Raw genomic sequence first — 12610 nt, 5'->3', positions numbered from 1 at the left:
TCTCATTCAGCGTCTCCCAAATGTTAACCTAGACCAGCTACAAACCAGGAAGGCTACGTCCTTCCTCAGCGAGTAGGAGCACAAGCTAGAGTGGCTCCTCAAGGGAGATGGGGAAAAGTAAACCACCAGGAGAATAAGGGAATTGCTGACTAATATTTCAAAAAATAATCCCATCCTGGGCTTCCCTGGTGGCGCAGTGGTTGAGAGTCCGCCTGCCGATGCAGGGGACACGGGTTCGTGCCCCAGTCCGGGAAGATCCCACATGCCGCGGAGTGGCTGGGCCCGTGAGCCATGGCCACTGAGCCTGCGTGTCTGGAGCCTGTGCTCCGCAGCGGGAGAGGCCACAACAGTGAGAGGCCCGCGTACCACACACACACACAAAAAAGGCCAGAGAACAGTATAAAACAAACTAAGGGGACAGAGTAAGTAGGTCAGCTAAAGTGCAGTGAGAATTCATGCTTACTTAACCGATGCCAAACCGGAAAACAATATGCAAATATTTGAAAACCTCTTCAGCCTCTTACCTGTTAAGTGATCTTGAGCAAACTACTTAACTTCTCCAAGCCTCGGTTTCTTCATCTACAAATGGGAAGAAAAATAGAACTTGCCCTACAGACCTGGTAAGAGGATTAAATGAGGGAACACACATTAAGAGCCTAGCCAGAGCCCTTGGAAAATGCTAGCTGCAGATTTGATGAATCTGAAAGTGGTGTGCCAACACGGTAAGCCCTAGTTTGGAATATAGTGGCTGTTAACCTATGTTTGTTATCTGATATCTTTCTGGTGGTTACCAGAATGGGCCTCATAGACCTCCAACTGCAAGGAGCATAACTGACCAAGGGCCACGGATGTCCTTGCTGGGCTTGTGAAAAGGCCACGCCTCCCCAGGTTGCTCCCAGCAATGGCTAAGAGAGCATGGTGACTTCTCTGACAGTTGGCTTTGGTGCCAGAATTGCCAATAGCCTTACTGGATCTTCCTGGGACTGAGGGCAGACTGGGATGCTTCCTCCCATTGTTCCCTCCCTCTCTTCTTCACTGGGGGTCAGACTTGCATCATAGCCTGACACTCTACCAGGCTAACTTGGCTCCTTCCCCATTTTCTTTCCCACAGGCATTTGCCCTAACAAAATCCCTGCATGCTGAATCCTGTCTTGGCATCTGCTTCTCTGAAGACCCGGACTGACACACTTTCCCAAGTTCTTTTCTGACAGTGGCCAACTTACACTTGTCTTGTGAGGTCTGCACAGTTTGTTCAGCTATTCGCAAGGGCCATTTCATCAGAGCAGCCATGAGGAAGCCGCAGCTGAGAAACAGGAATTAACAGGGGTCATCTTTGCCAAGGCTGGTGTAAACAGAGGTGAGCATCATTAAGTCTGACACTTTTTCAGGGAACCACAGTTTTGGATGTTTCTAGTCAGGGAGAGGCTGAAGGAAAGGTTTTTAAAGATTGTAATCTTCTTGGTCAAGTAACTTAACCTCTCTGGGCCTCAGTGTCCTAGACCAGTACAGAATGAGCAGATGTTAGATTTCAAAGGGACCTGGGAGACCATAAGCTCTGTGTTTCCCAAACTTCAGTTACATTTGTACACTTTTAGGCCAACCCATGTGCCACCAAAATGCTAACTTTTCTTTAAGTAAATTCACTTTAACTTAAAATTTAAAAAGCGAAGTTTATGTCAGAGTGTTAACTGGAGAAGTATCATTTACCATAAATGGAAGACAACGTTATTAAATTCTTGTTAGATGCTAAAACCTGAAGAAGGTGGAGAGTCTGGACCTGCTTTCTGTTAAAAAATATAGATTAACCAGTGATAAAGACCTGCTAACACCAAATACTTTCTAGAAAGACGGGAAGAGAAGTGAAGACTATCTGACAATGTGATTCATTGTCATTCAAGACTAGATCTATGACACACTCCTAAGTCACCTAAGTCACCCCTTTCACATGGGCTTGGATGATCCCTCCCCTCATGCTGTAGTTTGGACATTCTACCATTCACAGTTTTTCCACTTTGAGGGATGTGCAACTCAGGGGTGTAGGTTTACTAACTGGCTACAGAATCAAGCAAATAGTGTGTTTATTAGTTCATCATTATCCTGGGTTTCCAACAAGAACTTAGTCCATCTAAATACATAGGGGGGCTAGGATCCACCTAGTTGAAATTTTCTTAAACAAAACTAAGAAGCAGCAAGTTTGCCTTTGGTGTCTTCCATCTCTTCTTTTGCACCCCCTAATTCCTCACTCCCCATCCAAGTACCCAGACAATTCTTTTGCCTTTTGCTGCTCAGGCCTCCCTGGGAGTAAGATCTACTCAGACCTAGCTTCCCCTCATCTCACTGCTCCACCCTATTTTCCATCTAACTGCTGAACTATTTCACACCAACCTGTGAATGACCCAAAACTGGTTTAATGCTGTGACCATTCTAGAGGTATTCAAAACTGCTTTTAGAAACATATTTTTTATCATCTAATTTGTCAAGAGACCTGCCCTTTCAGCCTCCCCTCAAACTTTACCATAGAGGCCTGGTTATTTTAAGATCAACTTTTTTTTTTAATTTATTTTTTATTTAAGTATGGTTGATTTACAATATTAGTTTCAGGTGTACAACATAGTGATTCAACATTTTTATAGATTATACTCCATTTAAAGTTATTACAAAAGAATGGCTATAGTCCCTCTGCTGTACAATATATCCTTGTTGCTTTTTTTTTTTTTTTGGCTGCGTTGGGTCTTTGTTGCTGTGCGCGGGCTTTCTCTAGTTGCGGCGAGCAGGGGCTACTCTTTGATGCGGTGCGCGGGCTTCTCATTGCAGTGGCTTCTCTTGTTGCGAAGCACGGGCTCTAGGCACTTGGGCTTCAGTAGTTGTGGCTTGCGGGCTCTAGAGCGCAGGCTCAGTAGTTGTGGCACACGGGCTTTGTTGCTCCGTGGCATGTGGGATCTTCCTGGACCAGGGCTCGAACCCGTGTCCTTGCATTGGCAGGCGGATTATTAACCACTGTGCCACCAGGGAAGTCCCTCGTTGCTTATTTATTTTATACCTAGCAGTTTGTATATCTTAATCCCCTCCCCCCCTCCTTCTCTCCACTGGTAACCACTAGCTTGTTCTATCTGTAAGATCAACCATTTTGATGCTGCTCCACTCTCACTTTTAATTCAGGGTATTTCTGACCTCATCCAGTTGGCCAGACCCTCATCCTTGTGTCTCCTAAATGCTTTCCTATGCAGGTCATCAGTACTACAGGCACTGCATATTGTAACTCAGTCCTGGCTCTGCCCCAAAGGCCTAGAGTCTAAAGCCCTGACATTGGGAGGACAAGGGGTCTGGATATTTTTGCCAGACCTATGAGATCTGAAGTTTTATTTTTATGGTGAGAGCTGCATTTAGCCTGAATCAAGTAATCCTCCCCCGCACACCACATCAACTCAAAATAATCAGCTTTGGTTTATTATTAACAGTAAAGTCCATTAAAAGTTGCACTAAGATTTTTTGGGGGAAATTCAATTCTGGCAATGGACTGTTTCTAAAATAATAGATTACTACCGCATCTTACTGAAAAAGAAAAAGCCTCTGACATCCTAAAGTACAATGTGTTTGCCTTTGCCAATGTTTAAACACACACACACACATGCACACACACAAATAAATACCACCAACGCTGGAGGTGAATGGTGCAAAGATCAGCCTGTACTGCAGAGTAACACAGACTGCTTTGTTTCCTGTAAACAAGGCAACCAGCCCAGTGAGTTATCCCTTCATTTTACAGGACACACCTGTTTCTTTTCTCCTCCCTCCACCCCGCCTTCGGTTAAACAAGAGGCCAAAGGTAAAAGCCCCTGCCACCTAATCAGCCTGAAGGTCCAACTCAGAAGTTCTGATTCTCACTAACTTGTCTGTACAATGAGCAGTAGGATGCTTTGACAGAGCAAGCATGAGTCTAAGAGTCAAGAAGCCCGAATTCCTGACTCCTCAAAAACTAAATGAAAGCAAAGGGGGTGCCCTGGGTTTCTTTTCTGATCCCAGATCGGGGGGTGCCAAGGACTGACAGGGACGTGGGACAACCGAAGTTACAGAGTGCTGACCCTCCAGGATCCCTTCCGAAGCTTGTGGTAGAACCCATTCCAGGTGAGAAATAATAGCAATAATAGCATAGCAAATAAATCTCTGTAAAACAAAAGTTTGCCAGCAACCTGCTGTTACCTGAAAACTGGATTCGCCTCTTGGTGGGTGTCGAGCCAAAAGACACAACCAAGCCAAAGATCGGGAGAAGGAAGAATTTATTATTTGTAGCAAGTAAGGAGAACACCCGAAATCCTTCCCAAAGCAGAGTCTCCCTCAACAGCAAAACTGGGGATGTTTTAAGCTAAGGGTACATGCATATTCATGAGGGGTTTGGGCAGTGTATGCATATTCATGAAAGGGCTGGAGCAGAGGAGAACTCGGCAAAGAATTGGGGCAAAGGTAGACAGAAGCCAAGCTTTAGTTGACTTAAGTCATGAGGGTCAACATCATCCTTCCACCATCCGCCTGGGTGGGGGGGGCCTTAGTTCCTGCAGACCTCAAAGATGGGTATCAGATTGCTATGTATATCCTTTGAGGAGTAACTAGGACTGTTTTATCACTGAACTATTATTTCTTGACTGCTTTTCCTTTGTTCCTGCATTCCCTTACTTCCCTTAGGCTCATTAATCACTGAGACGTCTTCAAGAAAAAGCATTGTGGCCAGGCTTAGATCACAACATGGCTTAGGCCAAAAAATGCCTTCTCTTACGTCAAGAAAGCCATGCAGGTGGTTCTCCCATCTCCAGGGACCTTCCCCCTGCCCCCCACCTGCTTACAACGCTTTCACACCAGACATCCTCCTTCTACCCAAGACTCTAGAGTGGGGGGGCAGGACAAATTCCCTCCTCTACTCACCCACCAGCCCCATTCCCCAGATCCGGAAGGAGGCGTCAGAGTGTCCACGTGAATCACCAAAGGTCCCACATTCAACTGCCAAGAGGATTCAGCCCAGGTCCCTGGCCGCCAGCCCCCCACCTCCACCCCCTGGCATATCGGGTGCGCAGAGGTCACGACAGGTGCGCTCCCGCCGCCCTACGCGCCCTGCCCGGCCCAGAGTCCCAGGCAGGGGCCAGGGTTTCCCTCCGCCTCCCGGGAGGGCGGGCTGCAACCCCGGGCGGCGCCGCACCGAGGGGCGGACCCCAGACTTCTCACCGACTCAAAAGCGGCGAGAGGCGCAGGGCGACTCCGCCCCTGTTCTGTCGCCGGGCGTCCAGAGCCGCACGTCCTGCTCGCCGCCGCCATGGCCAAGCCCCTAACCGACCAGGAGAAGCGGCGGCAGATCAGCATCCGCGGCATCGTGGGCGTGGAGAACGTGGCCGAGCTGAAGAAGAGCTTCAACCGGCATCTGCACTTCACGCTGGTCAAGGACCGCAATGTGGCCACCCCCCGCGACTACTTCTTCGCGCTGGCGCACACGGTGCGCGACCACCTGGTGGGGCGCTGGATCCGCACGCAGCAGCACTACTACGAGACGTGCCCCAAGGTACGCGCCCGGGCGCGGGGTGGGGAGGGGGGCTCCTCGCCGCCCCTCGCCGGGTCGTGCCCTTCCGGGACCGCGCGAGTCCAGCAGCCGGGCGCCGGGGCGGTGTCCGCGGCGGGGTGGGTGGAGCCCCCGGAGTGACCTCTCCTCACCCCGTTCTTGCCCCCCGCGAAGTCCGGGGTAGAGCGTCTGGGCGGCGGGTGGGCAGCCCAAGGGACAGATCCGGCCCTCCGCCAACACCCCGTTCACATCTCGTGGGCCTCACTGCGCTTCCTGCCCGTGGGGACCGCCTGGAGCCGACGCCCAGGCCTCCCTCGCCTGTTCACTTGCTTCACAAACTTTTTTGGAGCATCTCCTCTCAGCGTTTACTCTGAGATATCGGGCGGCTCCTCTCGGTGTGCCAGGCACAGTTCTCGGCCCCAGGCAATCGACCCAGAACAAAACGGATGAGAACCCTGCCTCGGGGAAGCTGAATGTTTAGGGAGGGAGACAAATGCAAACGGTAATAAGAGTTAAAGGGGGGGTAGGTGGGGAAGAGTGGGAAGAATGTGCTTCAGAGCCCACAGAACTTTTGGAGGACTAGATGGGGGTTTCGCGGGAGACCCGGGCTTGTCGTAGGTACTGCCCGAGTGTGGTGAAGAGGGCGGGGTAGAGGTCCCTCCCCGTGGTCTGAGCTCTGAGCGCCCCCCGCCCCTCGCCCAACACGCAGTTCCTAGGAGTGGGGTGTGGAGCTTCTGGACTTCCTTGATTCCTGCGGACTGGAGGCCGAGGGTCAGGCCACCCGGTAACTGCTGAGGACTGCTGTTCACAGACCACCCCTACCCAGTGCGCGGGGGCTAGAGTGGACGCCGCTGGGAGCACGGAGGGACATTATTTCCACCTGGCCAACCTGGGAAGGCGGGGTGGGGAGGACCGAGTAGGACTTGGCAGCCAGAGGGATTGTGTTGTGTAGAGAGCGGGTGAGAGAGCAGCTCTGGCAGCAGCAGTGAGGATGGTTGTGAGTCTTGAGAGAGGAAACTGGAAACGCTGGTTGGAGGCATATTGGAAAGGGTGAAAGATGGGAATATACTGGAGGTAGTGGGAAATACACATAAACATTTATTAGGATTTTTTTAAATATGTAAAGCATGAAAAAGAATAGCCCGTATTCCAAGTGCTCCAAGAACCCCTAAGCAAAACAGTCCTCAGAGTGAGAAATTGCAGCTGTAACAAAGCTTTCAAATGGAAAATAACTTCCCCACCCCTGAGGCTTAGGCCTCTACCCAAAGGTAGCAACTGCTAAACTATATCCTTAGAAAACACTTTATGTACACATATATTTACCGTAATTTTTATTTGCACAGAGGGGACTGCACCTTACATTAAAAATTATTATTTAAGTTTTTAAGCTGGAGAGTGAGATGATGAGCCATATTTTAGAACCTGGCCCCCTCCCCTCCCCACACACTTCCAAAGCATTTAGTGCCATAGAACACAGTCGCCTTGTACGTTTCTCCTCCAGTGACTTATCTGGTACTTTATGGTTTTCTTGTTCTCTTGTGAGTTTCTGCACTGGGCAAGCATTTCTTACTTATGCAGGTATAAGCCAGGTATTCTGATAGTGATACAAGCGAACAAGATCCATTCCACACATGTTCATAAAGTGTCTACTCTGTGACAGTCATTCATATAACAGAAGGTCCCTGCCCTCAGCATGGAGTGGAGCCAGTAGGTGTGTCCAATCTTCTCTCCCACCTCCCCTGCTTTCTAGTAACTGCAGATGAATCCCAAATCTGGATCTCTAATCTCAATTCCTTTTCTGGCTCCATTCCTACATTTGTAAGTGCTTGGTAAACATACCTAGATCTCCCCTTATTCCCTTAAACTCAGCATGTTAAAAACTCAAATCATCATCCCTCCCAATCCTGCCCTCTCTTCTGTGTTTCTAATGTTAATAGCATTGTCATCCTGACAGTCACCCAGACACAAAACTTTAGTTTCACCTTTGATTTCCTCCTGTATTCCCCGTTCAACAGGTTGCCAAATTCTGTTGATTTCTGCAGTTTGCCTTGAAAATACCCACTCTCCTCCGTTCTCACTTCTCTGCCTAACTGAGGCCCTGGCCTCTGGTCTTCGATGAAGTAGATTTCTAAGTGTTTACCTTGCTTCCCAGAAATGGTTAAACTGGCTGCATGCAACTGAATATGGCTAGCAGACTTATTTTATTTGGTCGGTTAGACATCTTTAAGCAGTTTTATTTTCCGTACCTTCGGGCAGGACACTCCAGTTCTTGGCCCAGTACTCCTCATTGATTTTTGTGACTGCCTTTACACACTTATTTTCTGTCTGGCTCCTGAAGGCGTTTGAGTTTGCAATCCCATCTCATTCTATGCATTATAGTCTGATTAAACCTCTTAAAGAGATCCATCTTGCCCTCTGCTCAGATCTGTATCACTGGCAGTGTTGCCTTCCACAGTCCTTAAGCACTGAAGGCCCTCCTCAGCCCAGGTGAGCCTGTCCCTCCCATCTTATCTTCCATTACCCTCCCTCCCATTACCTTGCTCTCCCACCAGGCCAATTTGCCGTCCCCATCCATGCCCTGTTCTCCCCACTTCCGGGTCTCTGCCCACACTGCACCCTTCACCCGGAATGCCCTGCCCACCACGTGGGACTTTGCTCGACTCTTGTCTGCCCTGCAAGTCTCAGTTGTGTTGCCGCCTATTCCATACACCTAGTAATTAATACTAGGAACAAATTAAAAGTATTTTTAAAGTATTGCTTATTATTATGTCTTCTTTATTTTATCTATACAAGCCTTTTGAAAATTTCTATTTTTTGTAAAATATATGTAAGATATTAGTAATAGTAGTGCATGCATATAATCTATAAGCTATATTGGAGCTGCTCAAATATCTTTCTATCAGAAGTATGTTTTAAATGTTTAGGGACCACTAACTAAGAGGATGAGGGAGATCAATTTTTTAAGGTCTTTTATACCGCCAAATATAAGGTGCTATCCCCCCCAAAAAAATTTTTTTATGGAAAAATAGGAAATCACCTTAAATTCATGTCCTTGGAAAATCTGTCATGTAACAAGATGCTCTGTATCAACTACTTTATTTTAAGCAGCAACATTTTTTAGGAAGACCTTGAAATGTCTTAAAAACTCTTAAGTCCATGCTAATTTAGAATCCTTAAAAGGGAGACAAAGAAGCTTAACACAGATGTCGTCATTATTCCTGGGACTATGAGCTCACAATTGCAAGTGTCGGATATATATACTGTATTTATAACCAAGCTTTTTATAGATCACTAAAAAGTAAAAAGCAATAGGTAGTGGTTATATTATAGAGATCATGAAAATGCACACAGGGAAGAATGAAGAAAACTGCCCTGATGTTATGTAAATGGATATTTGTGGCTTGAGATGCTCTTTTTTGTGATGCATTGGTACAAGGGCGCCAGCCGTGGGGGGTGAGCGACGCCTTGCACCTCTTTGGCCTGAGTCTGCCCCAGGAAAGATACCTTTTCCCAGCTCACAGAAAGGTATCTAATAAACTAATGAGGGCCCTGATAGATATTCAAACAACTTGGATAAAAATAATGATGATGTGCTCTGGAAAATAGTGTTTGATAACACGTTGACTATCCATGGGAAGACTTAGAATTCAATTGTTTCATAAAATATAAGTAGGGAAAAGTAAGATTTCTGAATTGACATTTTCATATAAGTATATATCAGTATATACATATAAGTATATATGTGTAACTAATGATTTAAATATCATAATAGGCATTTCTTCTTTTTTTATTTTTATAATAGGCATTTCTTATATTGAACTATATTGGTTTTTTTTTTTAGTACTTCCTGGTTGACCAAATCCTTTTCTTGGGGGTTCTTCCTATTGAGAAATGGGGAAGTCCCTAAAATTTGAGGTGACTTTATATTGATACTGATGCATTTACAGATTTTTATTGTTTTGTTTTGTGTTTGGTGAAAAAGAAAAGAGGAACTGATACAGAGAGTAAGATATTTTATAAGAGGATGATGAAGTTACTGCCCCTTTTTGTTTTTTTGACTAGTAAACCTTGCTTGTATTTTAAAGGGTTTTAGGTAAGTCTGAGCTTTGCACCTTTTGCTTTCAACTCTGATACTAATGATATTTACTTGGCTTTTATTATGTCAAAGGCAAACAGTTTCTAAGCTGATAGAGAAATGTCCTATTTCACCAAGAACAGACACCAATAAACCTGAGGCAGTCTTTTGTTATACAGAAGGAACTACTGCCAGTTCATAGACTTTCTAGGATAATTTTAATTCTAAAATATCTAATTATAATATTACTTGCAGTAACAGTTAAGGAGGAATACTTTGTAGCCATTGGGTGTATCTTGAAGGAGTTAATCTCTGTGTTTCTTGGATGCCTTGAGATGCTCACAGCCAACCCCACCTGACCCTCATCCTATAAACATTTTACAGATGAATGATGAGCTATGTCAGTCTGACTTCCGTTTACCCCAAACATACGTTTTTCCATGAGGCTCATGAACAGGAAGAAAAAACCCACAAAACATTGAATCTAATGAGTTGGATGAGTTTGCTTTTTTTTCCCCTCCCTGGGGGTAAAAGATATATATTTTTTTAAGTATTACCAAAACCAGGATATGAAATGGTTTTCCCAAAGCCAGTTAGTTATCAGTAGTGCTTTTCCTTAGCCCTTCATGCATCTATAGGAGTCTCATTTGAACCTGAGTTAAAGTAGTCCTGCCTGTTTGTTTCTTACTGGTGACCTTGTGTTTTTATGTTGACAAGTAAGGTTGGCCTCATAGCCGTTAACATGACCTCTCTCTTCTTTGTTTCAGAGGGTTTATTACCTCTCTTTGGAATTTTACATGGGCCGAACATTACAGAACACCATGATCAACCTTGGCCTGCAGAATGCCTGTGACGAGGCCATTTACCAGGTACATTGTCTACGTATTTCTCTCATTCTCTCCCTTTAAATTTCAAGTTCAACTCAGGAACCTTGGGGATATAGCTGCCCCACCACCCCCCCCCAAAATGGTGAAAAATTGCTTCTATAGACATGGCTATTACAAACTATTAGAAATCTAAACTTATAGTACTCCTGATCTCTGGGTTAAGAGGAACAAAACTAGAGAACTAGTTTTGCCTCATGAGAATTTTGTTCTGCAATCAGTTTTTGACAGCATTATGCAACAAATTACATTTTAGAAATTAGCATCTGAACAAGCCTTTAAGAAGTACTTGAGTCCCTGCTATCAGAAGCACAAGCTTTACTTTGGGCTCCTATATACTTTTTTAAAGGGATCGAAGTTTGACTGTTATTTGTATATCAAGGCAATATGTGAAAGTAATAAACTTTAAAAATTCTGTTGTCATACTTTCTCTATTGCTTAATGAGATGTAAAATACACTTCCTCTCTTAATGAGGAGCCTGAGGTCTTGAACCTAATGCGCCAATTTGTTTGAATGAACATATTTAACTGTTTCTCCTTTGACATTCAAGCATCTTCATACCAAAAAATAGTCCTTAACCTTTCTGATGTGGTTAATAGGAAGAACGTGTATTTGCAAAGATGCAGTCTAAATAAGAGACTGTTCAAGTTGCTTTTGTCCTGGCATAGGGTTGTTGTCCTCTCATGTGGCCAGCTGCTTGTCACTAGGGCTGGTTTCCTTTGTGTGGGTTTAGTAGAGCATTTCCTGTGAAAGAACCATTGCAGCTCCTCTCTGCTTCCCTTTTCTTTGCTTCCCCTGATACCAGCTGAAAAAAATACACCTCCTTTGCACCATAATCTAACCAGGTGGGATGAAGTGACCCATGTCTCCTTGCTCAAGGTTTATAGCCTACTCTAGACTCACATGTTTAGAATGTTAAAAATCCTGAGCACTAGCATTAGCAGTTGATGTCACAAGGACCCCAGTACTCTAGTCACTAGGGAGCAAGTTTGAAAGCCCTTTGAACAATGAACAGAAGCAAATCCATTTTTGAACTCTTAGAAGATTTAGTTATCAGGACTTGTGTCAGAAAGCAACTTTTGAATAAGGGTAGGGATCCACACAGGTAACCCCATGGCAACTGTGGCATCCACTTCAAGCATAGTTACGTCTTGTGCGTATGTTTTCAAATGTGTAAATTATGTTTCCATGTAAAATTTCATGGATTGCATCACTTTCAGATAAGAATGCAGTCATTTCACAATGGACCATTATTAGCCACGCATGGGCTAGATTATTATCTAGTCAGCAGAGGACAGGTCGTTTAATTTATCTGGCCATCAATTTCCTCATTGTAAGATGAACAGTCCAAAGTGACCTCTAGAGCTGCAGAATTTTGATATGAGTCCACACTGCTGCTAGTGACCTCTGGCTGTGCGGGTCCCAACACTTTGTGGCAGGGAGCTGACTGGCAACCAATTCCATCCATCCCCAAGGTCACAGATGCTCCTTGGCCTCCCACAGTCTCTCTCTTTTTTTAGTTGACTATAGTTAATTTACAATGTTGTGTTAGTTTCAAGTGTACAGCAAAGTGACTCAGCTATATATTCTTTTTTACCTTCTTCTCCATTATAGGTTATTACAAGATATTGAGTATAGTTCCCTGTGCTATGCAGTAGGTCCTTGTTTTTGTTTTTGGTTTTTTAAATAAATTTATTTATTTTATTTATTTATTTTTGGCTGCATTGGGTCTTCATTGCTGCGCACAGGCTTTCTCTAGCTGCAGCAAGCAGGGGCTACTCTTCGTTGCAGTGCTCAGGCTTCTCATTGCAGTGGCTTCTCTTGTTGCAGAGCACGGGCTCTAGACGCGCAGGCTTCAGTAGTTGTGACTCGCGGGCTTAGTTGCTGTGTGGCATGTGGGATCTTCCCAGATGAGGGATCAAACCCATGTCCCCTGCATTGGTAGGCAGATTCTTAACCACTGCACCACCAGGGAAGCCCAGTAGGTCCTTGTTGTTTACCTATTTTATATACAGTAGTGTGTATATGTTAATCCCACCTCCTAATTTATCTCCCCCTCCCACTATCCCCCCACAGCCTGTTATCTACCCCAGAGAGAAGTAGAGGAT

General features: G+C 45.3%; 1 protein-coding gene across 2 annotated transcripts in view; it reads left to right on the top strand.

The window, feature by feature from the left end:
* Positions 1 to 5228: 5228 nt before the first annotated feature.
* The window catches only part of PYGL (glycogen phosphorylase L), a 50932-nt gene continuing 43550 nt past the window's right edge, over positions 5229 to 12610 (top strand). The window contains exons 1-2 of one of the 2 annotated variants that reach the window (XM_081229067.1): positions 5229 to 5545; positions 10385 to 10486. In XM_081229067.1, coding sequence (XP_081085193.1) covers positions 5303 to 5545; positions 10385 to 10486 — 345 coding nt within the window. In that variant the 5' untranslated portion in view covers positions 5229 to 5302. The remainder of the gene's footprint in view (positions 5546 to 10384; positions 10487 to 12610) is intronic. The other variant, XM_081229068.1, reaches the window with a different exon arrangement.

Source organism: Mesoplodon bidens, assembly GCF_964165515.1.
Source record: "Mesoplodon bidens genome assembly, chromosome: 3".
In the NCBI taxonomy this organism is placed as follows: domain Eukaryota; kingdom Metazoa; phylum Chordata; class Mammalia; order Artiodactyla; family Ziphiidae; genus Mesoplodon; species Mesoplodon bidens.
This window is presented reverse-complemented; position numbering and strand designations above follow the sequence as displayed.